Source organism: Phalacrocorax carbo, chromosome 3 (genome assembly GCF_963921805.1).
Source record: "Phalacrocorax carbo chromosome 3, bPhaCar2.1, whole genome shotgun sequence".
Taxonomy (NCBI): Eukaryota; Metazoa; Chordata; class Aves; order Suliformes; family Phalacrocoracidae; genus Phalacrocorax; species Phalacrocorax carbo.
The window spans coordinates 127,526,393-127,543,343 of record NC_087515.1 but is presented as its reverse complement, the minus strand read 5'-3'; the positions used below and the strand labels follow the sequence as shown (position 1 = coordinate 127,543,343).

At 45.9% G+C, this 16,951-nt stretch overlaps 2 protein-coding genes across 2 annotated transcripts in view; one reads left to right on the top strand and one right to left on the bottom strand.

Annotated features, from left to right (window-relative positions):
* The window catches only part of FBXO16 (F-box protein 16), a 36,785-nt gene extending 34,753 nt beyond the window's left edge, over positions 1-2,032 (bottom strand). The window contains exon 1 of the mRNA XM_064448308.1: positions 1,954-2,032. The gene's annotated coding sequence lies outside the window, so the exon portion shown is untranslated. The remainder of the gene's footprint in view (positions 1-1,953) is intronic.
* A 186-nt stretch (positions 2,033-2,218) lies between these two features.
* The window catches only part of FZD3 (frizzled class receptor 3), a 60,444-nt gene continuing 45,711 nt past the window's right edge, over positions 2,219-16,951 (top strand). Inside the window, exons 1-2 of the mRNA XM_064448307.1 lie at positions 2,219-2,322; positions 7,432-7,951. Of these exons, the coding sequence (XP_064304377.1) occupies positions 7,763-7,951 (189 nt within the window). The 5' untranslated portion in view covers positions 2,219-2,322; positions 7,432-7,762. The remainder of the gene's footprint in view (positions 2,323-7,431; positions 7,952-16,951) is intronic.

The following is a 16,951-nucleotide window of genomic DNA, read 5'->3' as shown; positions in this document are numbered from 1 at the left end:
CCAGTAGCTTTATACCCTCAATGTCCTGCGGCGCCCAACGCTGCCCACAGCGCTCGGGGTGAGGCCGCCCCAGCGCGGGGCAGAGCGGGACAATCCCCCCCCTCGCCCGGCTGCGATGCAGGGCTCGGTGCCCCCCAGGGCACGGTTGCCCCCTTGGCTGCCAGGGCACGCTGGTGGCTCGTGTTCAACCTGCCGTCGGCCAGAGCCCCCCGGTCCCTCCCTGGGGAGCTGCTCCCCAGCCCCTCGTTCCCCAGGCGTCTGTACAGCCAGGGCTGCCCTGCCCCAAGGGCAAAACCCGGCACTTGCCCTTGTTAAACTCCATAGGGCTGGTGATTGCCCAGCTCTGCGGTGTGTCCAGACCCCTCTGCAGGGCCTCTCTGCCCCCAGGAGCACCAACACCTCCCCCCAGCTTTGTGCCATCAGCAAAGTTCATTAGTGTTCCCTCCAGTCCTGCATCCAAGTCATTAACAAAGAGATTAAAGAGTACCAGCCCCAAGATGGATCCCAGTGGAACCCAGCTAGTGACTGGCCGCCAGCCCGATGTACTTTGACTCTTTGAGCCCGACCCATCAGCCCATTGCTCACCCAGTGACCAGTGCTACAGCATCAATAAATGCCCAGAGCATGGCATTGCCACAATGATACACCCAAACACCTGCAGCACCTTGTGCCACTGATGTTTCTGCCTCTGCCCAGCACCATCACCTCTGTGCACCCTGCACTGCACAAAACCAACACCCTTACCCCTGCCAGGGCGTGCTAGAAATATCCCTGTGCAAAAGGATTGAACGTTTGAGTACCACTACAATCCCCCTTACCCCAGGCAGTGAATAAATAATGCTGTGTTCCTCCCTTGTCCTCGATGCCTACCAAGGCACCAGCACCTCCACCCCAGAGGAAATACCCTCCACTGACCCACAGACCCAAAATCTCTTGTGCTCCTTCATACCTATGCCATTGCTGTGCTGCTTTAGCTTCCATGCCCATTCCCTTCAGAACCATGGCTCAAAGCTGTGTCAGAGGAGGTTCAGACTACACATTACAAAGCAGTTCTTTACCAAGAGGGTGGTCAAACCCTGGAACAGGCTTTCTGGAGAGATGTTTGATGCCCCAGTGTTTAAGAGGCATTTGGACAATGCCCTTAAAACATGCTTTATCTTTTGGTAAGCCCTGAAGTGGTCAGGCAGTTGGACTATGTGATTGTTGTAGGTGCCTTCCAGGTGAAATACCCTATCCCATCCCATCCCATCCCATCCCATCCCATCCCATCCCATCCTTTCCCATTACCCCACAGCATCACTCAGCTGCAAAGGACCAGTACCATCTTTGACCCAGTAAAGCAGTGATCTCCCCTCTCCAGTGGTGTCAATCACAGAATCCCAGACTGGTGGGGGTTGGAAGGGACCTCTGGAGCTCACCCCGTCCCACCCCTGCGTGAGCAGGCACCCCCAGAGCAGGGGCACAGGGCCGCGTCCAGGCGGGGGGTGAATGTCTCCAGGGAAGGGACCCCACAGCCTCTCTGGGCAGCCTGTGCCCCTGCTCTGGCACCCGCACAGGGAAGGGGTTTGGCCTCATGTTCAGGTGGAACTTCCCGTGTTCCAGCTTGTGCCCGTGGCCCCTTGGCCTGGCGTTGGGCACCACTGAAAAGAGCCCGGCCCCATCCTCCTGACACCCACCCTTCAGATATTTATAAGCACTGATGAGATCCCCCCTCAGCCTTCTCTTCTCCAGGCTGAGCAGACCCAGGTCTCTCAGCCTTTCCTCACGAGGGAGATGCTCCAGTCCCCGATCCTCTTGGCAGCTCTGTAGCTCACGCCTCCCCCCCGTGCCCCCCCGTCCCCTCCTCTACCCCCGCTGTGCGCCACGCTCTCCCAGGGGATCCGCACACCCCGTGGCCCCCTCAGACCTCGGTCACCCCGAACTGGGGCCGGGCCGGGCCGGGCCGCCCCTCACCTGCCTCCTCCCCGCCGCGGGCGGCGCGGCCTGCTCCTCCCGCAGGCCCGCTTCCAGTCGCTATGGCAACCCCCGGGAAGGGCACCAGCCAATCAGATCCTACCCGGGCGGAGGGACGCGAAGGCAGAACGGCCGGAGCTCCCGATCTACCTAGCAACCTGCCCGGCTCCTTCTGATTGGTTCGTTCTCTTGGGCAAGGAGAGGGGCGGGGCGCGGTAGGGCGTGACGGGACGAAGGGGGCGGGGCGGAGGCGAGGGGCGGGGCCGGCGCTGCGGCGGGGTCGGGCGGGAGGAGGAGGCGCGGCCGCTGCCTCCGCCGCCGCCACCTGAGGGAAGACGCGGGGCCGCAGCGGCGGGACCCCGCGCTGAGGTAACGGCGGGGCCTCGGTCCCCGGGCGGGGCTGGGCGTGAAGATGGGCAGGGGGTTTCCCTCAGGGATGTCGTTCTTTCAGCCCCGCGGCGGCCGCCTCGCTCGCCAGGGGCAGAGACACCCGCTCCGGGAGACGGGGCTGCGGGGGCCGGCCATGAAGCGTCCTCCGGGCGGGGGAGCGAGAGGAGAGTGGAGTCCCCCCGCTCCGGTGCGGCGGGCGCCCAAAGGACACGGGATGCTTGTCTCGTCCTCCGCGGAGCGACATGGAGGTGCTGGATCCACCCCCTCTCCCTCAGCAGCGCCCCGGGGCCGGGAGATGCTGGTCCCCTGCATTCCCGCTCCCCTTCTCCCTACCAGTGCGCCGGCAGGGCCGTTCCCCCGCAGAAGGGGATGCTCGTCCCATGCGTTTCCCCTCCCTTTCCCGTAGCAGCCCATCGGGGACCCAAGGGGAGCGGGGTGCGAGTCCCAGGTACTCTCCGCCCTTCCCCTCGCAGCGCCCTGGGAGCCGGGGGAGAGGGGTGTTAGCCCATGTGCATCCTCTCCCCCTTTCCCCTTGCATCTCCCCTTGCAGCGCTGGACTCGGAGGAGAGGGGACGTACTGCCTCGCTTTCCCCGACCTGAGGACCCGAGGAGGAGGGGATGCCATCCCTCCCTCCGCACACACCTTTTCATCTGCAGTGTCTTGGGGACCAGAGAGGTTGCCAGTCCCACGCTTCCCTCCTTTCTCTTTGCAGCGCTGTAGCAGTGACCCGGGAGGAAAGGGATGCTAGTCCCATGTGCACCTCCCTCACCCTTTTCCCTTTGCAGCGCAGCAGGGACCCAAGGGGATGCTTGCTCTGTCCACGCACTCTCCTTTTCCTTTTGCAACGCAGTGGGGATGCAGGGGGAAGGGGTGCTAGCCTTATGTACGTATATATCCTTCCTTTTCCTTTGCAGTGCAGCAGGAATCCAAGAGGATGCTAGTCCCGTGTGTGCACTTGTTCCTTTTGCCTTTAAAACGCAGCAAGGATTCAAGGGGAAAGGGGATGCTAGTTCAGTCTGTACCCTACCTCCTTTTCCAATCTGAGAGGGGTGATAGCGAGCTCCCTCTCCAGTTCCTTTAGCTTGCCATGCAATATGAACTCAAGCGGAGAGGGATGCTAGACCTGTCCCTCCATATCGGTGGAGAATCTAACCAGAAAGGGTTTCTGCCTTTCCGTCGTCCCTGCTGGCAGTGGAGCCGGGACTGTCACGGTGTCGCTGTACGGAGGGAGAGGGGAAGAGGAGCTACTCTGCATCTTTCTTCATTCTGCCCTGTAGTACAGTGAGGAGGAGCGTGGAAGAGTAGGAGAGCATAGCATGTGCCCTCTTTCCTCCGTGGTCTCCTAATTGAAATAGAGGATGTGGGGGATTATGGTGTGGTTCTTCCTTAACACGTAACAGAAGTGGAACAGGGGAGTACAGCACTGGAGTTTCTTTCCCACTGACTAATTAAAATGGAGTTGGGAGAATAATGTATTCTCCTTTTGTGCCTTCATGTGGGTGGGAATGGGTTGGGGAAACGCTGCCAGTGCTTGTATGCATTGAATGAGTTCCTTTCCTTTCTCCGTGGTCAGAACTGGGTGGGGAATGACTAAGGTGACATTCTCCTCTCGCCTTCTCACTTGTACAGGAGGAGTCTAGTTTGTTGTTTTATCACCTCATTCCTCTGGGGCAGATAACCGTGAGTTAATCCACCTACAGACTTTCTTTCGAAAGTATGATGAGTTTTTCTCATTACCCCCTTCTTTTCGCCCCTTAGTAACTTCAATATTTATTTGGAGAAAAGAAATTTCACTTGTGGGAGTCAACCCTTGTAATGTAATGATTTTTACTCTTTATAGTAGTTTCCTATATATGTCTTAAGTTATCCTTTACAGCAGGAATTGGATGGGATCCTGTGATTATAAATAACTTCCAAATCCATAACCACACTAACAAACTAGCTGTTTCCTACCCCTTTTGCCCGCAGTTTTTTTTTTGCAGCGCCTTGGGGCAGGTGGGTAGGTATCCCCTCCTCCTCTTTTATCCCCAGTGTCATTGTGAGTGTTTTGTTTTGTTTTTATGTACATACAAAAATAACCACAAAATTTCATATGTAGGGGCTTAACAAAGAGTATACAGAACTGGATCTGTGGTAAGAAACTATCTTGACACTAAAGATTGCTTATTACAGCATTCATCTGTCTACACCAATTAATAGGTCATCTATATGCTCATTTGCAAAACTTCCGTCTCCTTTCGCAATGATATGGTTGGGTTTTTTTCCTTAATTTCACCTAGATTTCCTCCCCCCACCCACCATGAAAGAGCACTGGGTGACTAGGCTATAACATTTGGTGTTCTTTTCCGGCTCTAATAAATATATTCTTCATTTCCTTTATGATACTATATAGTAATAAGATCTTGAGCATAAAATGGAAAAGTCCTGAAAGGACATGATGATTTTTTTCCTGCTTTTTGCACAGTTAAAACTTTTTGTGGCTTATTGAGTCTGGGTTTTTTGCATGTTTTTTTCAGTTTGAGGTTGTGGGGAAGGCAGAAGATGGGTGGATTTGTTTGGAGTCTCTACTTTGAATGTCATTAATATGATGATTTGTGTGTAGCGTTCTTGGAGTTTTTCCCAAGACTCTAGATCCTGACCTGGATTTGCCCAACGCTTGTGCTTCCAACTTTAACACAATCCCTGGTGTGAGTACGTTTCATCTTACGTTGCTTCTGAACCTCTCTTAAGAAGCGTTATCTGCTGATCGCTGCTGGAATGGCACCTGAATTCCAGGGAGTGTGCTAAAAAGTCAATTGCTAACTCACATTACAAGTTGACTTTGCTGAAGTTCTCGAATACAGTCTTTTCGAGTTGGTGGGCGAGATGTTTGCGAAGAACTATGTGCTTGAGGCCGGTTTGGGAGATGGCAACAAACTGAAAAGGCTTCTTTTCCTGAGTTTGGGGAACTATTATTAAAATGTTAAAATCAAAGGACTGGATTTAAAGGGGTTTAGGCACCTTGTGCAAAACGAAGTAGGAATTGGTTTTGTCTGTCTCTAACTTGGAATCTCCTGGTCAGGATGTGAGAATATGCAGAAACCCCCAGGGTTAGCTGCTTGGAAGATGGGCTGGTTCAGACCTTTGGGGTTTTTTTTGAAAGAGGCACCGTATTCTTTGAAAAATAAGTCTAAGAAATGGCTTCCTTAGATCAGAAGGTCATAGTTTTCACGGCCATATGAACTTGAAATTGGACTGAAATCAGGTGTGCTTAGGTGTAGCATGTCTTGTATATTTTGGCAAATTTTGATCTTTCCAATTCAGTGTGTTCACTGCTCTTGACAGCAATGCTTGCTTCGGAATATAAGGAAGATGCTGTGATTTGAGCTGTGTTGGTTGGTTCTACCACCAAACTTAAGGTGTAGCTAGTTCTTATTTCTGCTTTTTTGTGGTCATGTTTTATTTTTCCTAGGTTTGGAATGGTTTTACTATTTATATTCCTTCTGTACTTCAATGCTGCTTCAAACACGGATTCCCCAGCACTAGCTGAGAGAGAGTAAGCAGCCTGTGAAAGCAAGTTGTCAATGAACTTAATTTAACATGGTTATGTTTAGCATCCTGGTCTTTTTCCTATTTGTGTGTTTGTTTTTACCAGCCTGTCTTGCACAGCTACAGCCAAAAACATTGCCTCATGTGATCTTAAAGAGAAGCACAGAATTGTTTAGGTTGGAAGGAACCTCTCAGGATTATCTAGTCCAACCCGCAAAGTGTATGAGGGTTTAAAGAGGTATATGGTATTTAATTTTTCTGACCATAAGATGGGCCTATGTAAACAACAGTGTGCATGCATGACTTCTTTGATCGGCTGATACCAGCAGAAGCCTGGTAATTTCCTCTTTTGTCTCTCTCACTAAGTTTGCATTAGGGAGAATGGAAAAACTTTTTCCCTCTCTGATGTGGAGGACTTCTTTCCCTTCCTGAATATCTAAGGAAAAACATTACCCTCTCTCAAGATTGGAAGCCTGTTCAAATTTGTGATTGCCTACCCTGGGGAACATTGATGGAGTACGTGGGGTTTTCTGGTTCAAACAGAATGTTTAATTTTCTGTTCCCTTCTTTAACGATAACTTTTTAAAAGCAGTTGGTTTGAGGCTGAGTTTTGCAAATTTCATTGCTGTAAGACAAAATTTTTGTATGAAAAGGACCTCTTTGTACCCTTACAGCTCTCTCAACTTTTTCCATGCTTTAGCCTCCAGTTTCCGAGTTGGTTTCTCCAGTCGATGAGCACAATATGCTGAGTCCCCATTCTGCTCGTTCCGCTCCAGCCCCTTAGTGCTGAGAAAATGCAGATCCAGCCCTGAGGAATGGCTGCTGTTTAAATTGGCTCTATGGGTAGAGTGGAACTGGCAGAACAACCGTACGTAGCTACCTTTGCAGCTTCCATCTCCGAGAGCGTGTGGAGAAAGAGGCGGTCAAAGAATGCTGTTTTCTGGCTTATCCTGAGCTGGTATGATGGTTTCCAGAGAGCAAAAGACGAGATGTGTGCGAGCAAAATGGGTTAGAGACAACAAAAAGCTGTTTACAACTGGACTAAAATTACATATTTGAACACAGGTAGCCAAACCGTGACTGTAGCTTGTTGGGCAGAACAGTAGCCTTCAGTACTGCAAGTTGGGGCTTGTGTATTGGTGGTGGCGACTGCTTTGTTTTTGTTTTATAATTATGCAGCAGAAGTTACGAGGGCATGCAACTAAGGAGATGCTATCGCTGTGAATGTACCAGTGGAGATGCTGAGTCACAAATAGCTTGGTTTCAGTGTGGCCAACAAGTGTAATATTCACATGGTAATATTTGAAGTGTGGGGTTTTCCAAAAATGTTTTCCTCATAGTAAATACATTCCCCTCTTTCACCATCCTGAGGTTTACAGAATACGGGCTTTTTTCCACCAGAAACGGCCTGTAACCAGGATTAAAACTTGTCAAGGGACCTTCTAGTTGTGCATATGAAAACTGGAAGCAATTTGTCTGCCAGGTTATCTAGAGCTAAAATATTTTAATCAATTACGAGGCTTTTGACTGCATTCTGTTTGCTGTGTTTTTTATTCTAGGGCACCTAACAAAAGAAGAACCTAACTCAGCTGCTGCTCTGCCACGATGGGGTCAATTGTGTGGGAATGCGGTTAAACGTTTTATACCTTAACCTGATACATGTTGTATAGTACGGAGAAAAGAAAAGCTAGGGTTGATCACACATCTGTCTCAACTACTTCATCTTCTGGACTGAGCTGAGAATGTTGTGTGCAAAGAGTATTCCAGTTTTGAAGAACGTTAAACAAGGAGCGAAAATATCGCCACTGAAGTGAAACCTGAGGGTACCTGAGGAGCTGAAAGAGCTTTCTGGCTGGGCTCGATAACTGGCCCCGTCCCCAGCGTGGAAGGATGGCTGTTAGCTGGATGTTCTGTTACATTTGGCTTTTGGATGTTCTGGTAGGGCATGCAAGAGGGCACAGTTTATTTTCTTGTGAGCCCATCATCTTGCGGATGTGCCAGGATCTGCCTTACAATACCACCTTTATGCCTAATCTTCTGAATCATTATGACCAGCAAACAGCAGCATTAGCGATGGAGGTAAGACTGTTTTTGGTTTTTCAGCAATATATATGGTTTTGGCCTTTGGTTGACAAATAATTGGTAACAGAGTCAAGGAAGATATTTATATTAGAAATAAAAATGAAAAAATCAAGATAATACTTCAAACATAAAACCAAATACCACTTGCGTAAGATGTAATACATACTAAAATATTGTACGACTATAAAATTTGCCTAATTTAGTATAACTGAGTGTGAAATACTCTGGATGTGTTTTGTGTTAGCCTGTTACTTTAAATATTTAGACAGATGAAGAATGCTTATTTTGAATGGTCTGTCACTCAACTAAATGCCAGAAAAATAGCATACTGAACAATGAACAGAAGATTTTTGGTTCCGAAGGCTGTGTCCTTTGGTGGCTTCATAATATTTGGCCTTTTCTGACTCGCCTAAAATTTGGTGTAAAGAAAATGAACGTAATAAGACATACTATGAAAATAATGGAAACTGCTCATTTATTAGAACTCTTTCTCAGCTGCAAGAAGGTCTGTTCTCTTGCAGACAATTTAGTTACCCTGTTTCTGTTCTATTTCCAGGCAGACAAGCTTTGAGACTTGCACTTTCTTTGTTATAATGGTACCTTATTGCTGTTACCATTTTCCCCCAAAACCTGCTTTGGACTTACGTATAATAATTTTCTCCTTTTAATAACCCCAACACATTTCCACTGGTATTTGTCGAAGCTTTCTTTGGAGAACTTTCTTGACGGGGCTTCAATGACACGCTTAGTCTGTTCTTATCTACAGTCTAATTTAGACAAGACTTTTAAGTTCACTTCAGTCTGTTCTCTGTCCTGCCACCCAGCCTAAGGAGTTTCCTTACTTGGTATTCTGTGATATGACTAAAATGGATGGAAATTCAGAATATTGGGCAAGTCTCACTGTCATCCTGTTCAAATTTTCATGAGAGATTTGTGCAGATTGGGTTTATTGGTATTTTTGAAGTGCTTGAGAATCCTCGCCGGTAGGTCTGCTGTGCTGTGTACTGGGAACAGAAAGAATAATCATGTTTTTGTCGTTGAGTGCTCTTTCTGACAATATAGAAACTTAATTCAACTGCTCTTGTTAAACAATATAAAGCCAAGGCTTTATGTTGTCGTTCTATGGAAGAGTTGTGAACCAGACTTGACGGGAGTTTTACAGTAAGAAGAAAATCGAGATTATTACACTTAAATTTTCTTTGTTTGAAAGAACTATGGACTTGCATTTCAACAGCTCATTTGGTTGTGGCTAGGGATTAAATTATACTAAATACATAGCAGCAAGAATGAAATTTATTTTAGAATTGGTTCTGGAAAGCTCTGAGGACCTTTGAAGATCTAACTCTAAGGAGGGAAAATGAAGCCAAAGCAAGTTTAATAGGATAACAGTGTGAACATCTAGGTGTGACAAACCGTTTCTTTCATCTTTGAAAGGTGGAACTTAGGGTAATAAAGGAATCAATGAAACCAACTGGATTGAAGACTTCAGGGACTTGGCTTGCAGAGGGGTGGAGATAGTGGGTTTTGGCTGCATTGGGTGGTTGGAGAAGTCAGTGGTCACCTCTTGGAGTGGAAGTAGGTTATCAGTGGACGACTTTCGGGATCTGTGCTGTTCAGTATTTTCTTACATGATCTAGAAGAGAATACCAGCAGTAAGATGAGAAAGCCTATTGCTACTCTTGTGAGTAACTGAAAACTAAGGTCAAATCAGAATGAAGAAATGTATAAATCTTGAGATTATGTTTGAGATACACTGGGCCATAAAATTGTTGAGTAAATGCAAAGTGATAAATATGTATGTGTTTGGGGGAATAATATTCTTCGTCTCAGTGGTGGTGGTCAGCTTATTTCCTTGGACTTCTGATGGTTTGTTCTATTGATGTATGAGTTGAAAGCTTGACTGAGCAGCAGGAAAGCCAAAAGGCAAATCAGATGTGCAATATTAGGAAAGGAATAACGACCAGACATGATGGAGGTGTTATATCATCCTGTGGCTCACAAATAGCTGGAGTGTTGTGTGAAGTTGTGAGCTGTCTCAAAAAAATGTTTGAACTGAAAAGGTCCAGAGAAAAACAGAAAGAATGACCACGGGCTTAGGGAGCTTATCCCGTGTGAGGGGTGTTAGACTGCGGCAGGGCGCTTTAGCATACTTAATTTAAAATAGGGGAAAAAAACCCCAAACAGCAACAATGACCATCGTAAGTGGCATGCAGAGGGTTGTAGGGATAGACTGTACATGGTCTGTTCCAGTGCAGGAGCTAGGCTCCCTCAGATGAAGGTGCTGGAAGCCAAGTCAGAACAAAGAGGAAGAGATGGTTCTTCAAATAGCTGGCAGTAGAGCTTTGAAACTCGTTGACAGTGCTGTGGATGCAAAAACCTCGAGGAGATTGGACCAGAACTGGGAAGATAATGCCCATGAGGGTGACCAGGTAGAAAAAAACCACTTCAGGCTCTTCCCCATGGCAGAAAATTGTCACAGGCTGGGAAAGCATTTAGGGAATGTAAGGAACATCTCTTTTGCCACGCATTCGGTATCTGCTGATGGCAAGAGGAGGTACTACTTAGGAGAGGGGTGCACGCCTCTCGTCTGTGGGCTGCTTCTCTGGTGCTTCCTCCGTATCCACAGTCCCAGAATTACGGATGTTAGAGGGCACCTCCCTGCCTGCTCCCTTTCGTATCATTTAATGGATCTATTATCAATGAATTTCTCTATTTTATGAATACAATAATGTCAACCGGTTCATTAGCCACCATGTGAAGAAGTTCTTATTCTCCAACCTGTTTTAAACCAGTCTCCTGCTAGTTTCATTTAATACCCTTTTGTTCCAGTGCTGTGCAATATTGCACTGCAGTTAAATCCTGTTACACTTGTGATTTTGGAAAACTTGGTTTTATCCCCCAGGCTTTTCCTCTCCAAATTGAAGTGTTCCAGCTGTTTGGACTTTCTTCGTGCAATTCAGCTGCTTCATTCCTGTAATAATTTCAGTTACCTTTCTGTGTCCCTTTCTTCTAGCCTTGTCCTCGCTGAGGTGTAGAGATGAGTGTGGCACACCGCTCCAGATGTAGGCGCACCAGGGGTTTATTTATAAATAAAATCACACTTTTTTTGCTGCTAATAGCTTCCTAGTAACAGCCAACATTATGCTTATTTTTCTGGCTTTTGTTATGTGTTAAACCAATGATTTCCGAGAACTGTCAAAAATACCACTTTCACTAACAGTCTGTTTATGGCCACTGTTGGAAGCAGAGCAGTAATTATACGGACCCTCAGTCTAAGCCAGAATAACTGGTGTAATTGTTCTTATCTTTGTAAAATAGCTTTTGGCTACAGGGAGAAACAGTTGAGAAGCGAATGTTACTTCTCTGCTTTCCGTGGTATAAAGCTCAGCTTAATAGCATAAATTAGCTTGGATGAAACACTGTGTTGCTGCAATTCATATACTAGCTCGATGCCAAAGCCATTCTTGATCTTAGCATGGGTGCGTTGGTGTGGCGGGTGTATATAGTGCTCCTTCTGCCAATGTAATTAGCATATAGGCCGGTGGTTTCAGTCGGGGAATGGACTGTGGGCTACTTCAGAATGCTTCATGAAAAATGATGAAGGCTGGGCAAGGAAACAAACCTATCAGCAAGCGTAAATTCACTATGCAGGGACCTGCACCTCTATTGCAGAGGTTTTTTAGAGGTTTGAACAGGGGAAAAGAAATGAAAAGCCACAGACTTTCATAAGTATGTTTCTACTCCTTGCATGAGCCTAGATTGCCCCTTAAATCAGTACTTAGCAAGAAGGAAGTCTTTATTATTTGGCTTTTTAGACGTTATTTAATGTTGCAGTCAAGTGGATGGAGCGCTCAGCTTTTGAACTGGATGAAGGCTATTAAAACTTGCATTGTGACTTTTTCTGGTAAACACCTCTCATCTCCAAGGCCTCCCTAATTGCTGCGAGCAAAACCACTACAGCAGCAGAATGATTCATCTTGTGTACTGCGGGGGGAAGGCCTTGTAATTCTCACAGTTTTTCAGTACCGCTTTTTCCCAACAGTTCCTAAAAAAAAAAAAAAAATCCATAAGAAAAATTCAGCTTGCTTGTACTGAAAGAGTGCAATACAAGAGAGTGACCGTGAAGCAAAACTGGGAACTACTACAGCTGTTGTCTTACCATCAATAAATTCAGCGTGCTTCTCTTCCCATACCATTGATTGCTTCATTGAAGGAACTGTTGAAAAACTTACTTGTTATTTCTTGAAAACTCAAAAAAACCACTAAGTTGCCTTTTTGAGACTTTATGCTAATATTATTCCTTCATAATTATAATAAAGGCTAATGTCGCATCGTCAGTGTTGTCTTGTTACATTGCAGCAATGTTGGTATTAACCGTCTTGATTAAATGAAGAAAATCAGAATATTGCATCAGGATTCATTCTTAGCGTGTGCTGGTCCCTGCTGAAATCAGTTCCCATGCTTTCATTTACTCCTAGGAAAGATAATGCCTTAAGCTTTCTGCTGTGCCACATCAGCAAGGCCCGGTTTAAGCTGGGAATGCTGAAGGGTGGGTTTGCTGCCTTCAAGGGCCTGGAGCGTCATTCTATCCCCGTGTATCTCTAACGGGGCTTATTCCTTTTGATAGAGAACAAACCCCACTTGCACTAGTCCAGCCTCTGTTAACATTCGCTTGGCTACAGCGGAGACTAAAATCAGAGTCATTTTACATCTGCTCCTTTCTAAAAGGAGTAGTGCTGCTTAATGTAGACTAAGGCACTAGTCGTGATAGAGCGTGGCGATAGGAGGTGGTAGGTGTAAGGGCACGTGTTTTTGGGGCCCCCTCCCCAGGCCCTGGGCCAGGCTGAGCTGTCCAGGCGGGAGCTGTCCTGCCCCGCAGTCCTGCACCGCGGCAGCCGCTGCGCACCTCGGGGCCTCACGCTTCCTGCCTCCCCGGGGTCATTCCTTTGATGTGCTCCGTGCTCTCATGTAAAACATACTGTAAGGTATTTTTAACGTTTTCTATCATCTGCTAACAGGTTGTTTTGTTACAATAACCATCTAGCGTGGTCAGTCTGTGCTACGCTGTTAGAACTTCCCTCTAAATATGTTTGTTACGATAGCGTGACATGGAGATGATGTTGCACAGTGCTGCTGCTGCAGTTCTGCTGTGTTACATAGATCGTGTGCTGAACGAGGCAGTGACAACAGGGAGGTTAAATTACCCCTGTCCCCTGAGGGATCTGACCTTGTTTATCCATCTCTTGGATTATTATTGCTGCAAAGAATTATCTTCTGTCCCTTTCTCGCTTAATATTCCTTTGGTCTTGAAGGATTTGCTTATGTGTAAGACTAGCAAGAGGTGGTTTTTTATCTGCCTTAATGCAATTTTTGTAGACAAATATTTTCATCAGAGAACACGTAACTCGGTAGCCTGTTGGAGCCTGGGAGCATGCTATTCAAGCTTTTGTCGCTGATGAAGAGAAGTGGTTTAATATGATGATGGCCAGCCTTGCTGCAGTCAAATATACTGCCAGCACTTTCTCCTCCTCACTCTGTTTTTTATGGGACCTCACAAATGATATTAGGGGTCAAAGAGGCTTTAATGGACAGGAACCAGACATGGTGGAGGGCGAAACGGGTCCCTCTGGGTGAATGCAGAAACGTTTTCCTTTGGGATTATAGCGGAGGTCAGACGCTCCAGAAATGAGATGATACAGTTGCCATGTGGGCAGAGGAGATAACATGCTATTCCTTTGCACTCTCTCCCAACTTCCATTCCCATTTTGCATATCAAAAAAGAGCAGCAGCAGGACTTCGGGATGCACCGTAGCTAGGTTGGCTCGTGTGTAGGTGGGGGATGCAACAGGGGAAATAGAGAAATAACGTTCTCCCACAGTTGATTTGGTTTTTGCAGTGTGAGGGAGGTAGCTGGAAGGGGGAGTAATGTTGACGCATATGCTCCTACTCCATCAGCATGGCAAAGCTCACCAGCTGGCAACCATTGGATTAATATAAATAAACTATCCGGTCATGGAGTTTTGAATATTTAGAAGCGGAACTGGTGAATAGTTAATGGACTTTGTCACAGAAAATGCAACCGCAGATGTGAAGACACCTGATTTTTCCATACCCTATTTCAAATTTAGTGGTTTCTTGCTTGTGCTGATTCTTGCAGAGGATGATGCTGTTGACCTGCCGCAGAGCAGCGTGCATGCTGCAGGATCCGTGTACCCTTGCTAACTATATTTCTGTGTGTACAGCACAGTTTCTTTTTTGTGGCAATATATTTTTTTCTTCTTCTCCTCCCAGCAGTGATCTTTGGAGTCTAGCTCCTGGATTTTTCTGTCTTTTTTCTTTTTTAAGTGGAAAAGAACTGGAGTATGCTTAAAAATGCCATCAACAAAAGACTTAGATCTATTTATTCCCATCCTAGTCTTAGCATGTGCAATAGGAGTTAGGTATTTCACCAGTATAGGTAGGTCAAGTATTAAGCGGCTCATTTTAATGAGGTTTCTCTAATAGCTTTTTTTTAATCAGGCATATGTTACTGATTTCAGATAACCTGGGTTTGGACTCAATGCTGTCTCTTAATTCTTGATTTGCATAAGGGTCAGGGAGAAGTGTGCAAAATTCACTGATCTTGGTTTATGTGATAGTGATTCCTACCTTCCCTGGAGCTGGGAGGTAGTACTGCCCCATCCCTCCTCCTATTTCTGAGTGATTTTTTTTTTTAATACAAATGGGAAGCATCTATCTTTCTTTTCCACTGATAAGCAAGGATGGATAGAATGCAGGGTGGGAAATCCTTAACTTCTTCCCCCCTTAATTCCATCTTTATTCCTAAATGTTAGCACTTTTCCTTGGCTTTCTGTGTTCTTCAGTTCTGCATCCAAAACTTGTAGAAGTATAAGAATCTAAAGCTAATGGAAAAGCAGGTTTTAATCAGCTGGTGCTTTGTAAGCACGCTGATCTTAGACGCTCATTTGCAGTAAGGATTAATTTTCTCTTTAGCATGTAAGACTGATGCTTACAGAACAACGGAACTGTACATGACCATAAGAATGCCAGCTGTGCGCCAGCTGATTAAAGCTTACTCTTCCATTAACTTCATATTCTCTTATTCCAACTCTGAATTTTTACCTTAGAAATAGCCATGTAAAGATAGAGACTGTTTTGTTGTTAAACCAGAATGTCTCAAAGCTGGAATTACGGAGATGATTCTGCGGAGCAAAGGAGTTCCTAATAACGTACTGCTTAGAAATTCCAGCTTTAGGAATAACCTGAGGCTTGTCTGTTTGAAACGCATCAGCTTCTGGTTTCAATCTTGACCAGTAAAGGCCATGAGTGTTGTGCAAAGGTGAAACTTCTGAGTGCATAAGAACAGTTTGGGAAGAACTAGAGCTGTTACATCCCCAAGTAGATCCCTACAAAAATTGGTTTGATCTGATGGTTATGTAAAATGAGGCTTCAGAGGAAGCTGTTTCTTGAATGCAACCTCAGATGGTCTCGTATTAGGACCATTGATCTGAACCTTTTCACATTAAGGTCCAATGAACTTCAAGATAATCTGAACAAATAATATTCAGTGAATACTGAAGCACCTAGACTCATTGGATGGGAAGAGCAGCCACGTGAGATACTAATTCATGTTCAGATGAAGCACAGAGCTGCACGTATGTGCCTACTTTGAGGTTGGTAGAGGCTTAAATAAGGAAGAAAGGGCAAGTGCCTTGTCTTGGGCTAGAAATCTTTTGAAGCAGTTAGCCCAAATCGAGCAACATCCAGGAGTAGATGCAGAAGAGATGGGCTCTTCGGCTGCTGTCACGTGCAGTGTCTGTGTTTGGGAGGGCACTGCAGTTCTGACAATAGGACTGCCACATACGGGCTTACCGAGGGAGGGATTTGTCAGTGCGGAGATACAGCATCCACAACAGCAAACCGAATGGATTCCTGGGCCTGGCTCACGCCTAGCTCACGCCGTCCATCCTAGTACAACAATCCAAGGGGATATAAACTCTATCTGGCATTCTAAGGTAGAATGGATGCTTGTTTAATGGCAGCAGTCACAAAGGTGAGTCTCTGATTTTTTGGGTTTTTTTTCCTGCCAGGGGCCATGTCATTGTGCTTCGAGAAACCAGACGAAGGTATTACAGCGCTATGCTGTACCGAGCCGCATGAAACATCAGAGTCCGGAAAAGATGCTGCTTTCTAAAATGAATACAAAGAACACAAGGGTTAAAACTTCTGCCTGTGGATCTTTGGTGCTCGAATAGCAGAGCTAGGTAGCAGGTGTTAGAAATGCTTACTTCCTTTTGCCTGGCTAACAGGCATTCTCCAGAGAATAATTTCTGAAATACTGTTTTTGAGTCTTTTATGTTCGTTAATGAGAACAAGATGCCACGTGAATATTTCAAAATGCCAACTAGTGGTGATAGAGAAAATGAAGACAAGTGGGGTTCGGCTTGGAGGGGTGTTAAATTGATAAACTACCGCTTGCACATTGAAGATGAACTTTGACACCATGTTCATATTTTCTTGAATAAAAGATTAATTCTGAATGCTGATTCAAGTGGAAATATGGAAGTGAAATTTAGCCTTAAGAGTTTAGTGCAAGCAGATGAAAAAAACATTAGTTTTATGTAACGATTCAGTTTAAAGTGAATGATCTACATCTTAATCAACATCTATTCACAGTGGGCTTGTTTTCAGGGTCATGAAGGCAGATGGCTCTGCATTGTGGCTAATTCTGCAGCATCTGGTGGAGGCTTAAAGAGGAATTATTAGGAAAGGTGGAACACATGAATTTACTTTGAATAGTTAAATGACAACATACTGTAGAGTCATTTGTATCTTCATATCTGCAAGTGTAAACTCAGATGCAAAAGAATGTTGTGCCGGAGCATTAAGGGAATATTGGTCTTACCATTCACCATTCCTCTTACCTACACAAGTGTACAGACATTCGTTCCTACCTTTGTATGTTTTTTCTCTACCTTAACCAAAATCAGCCCATTG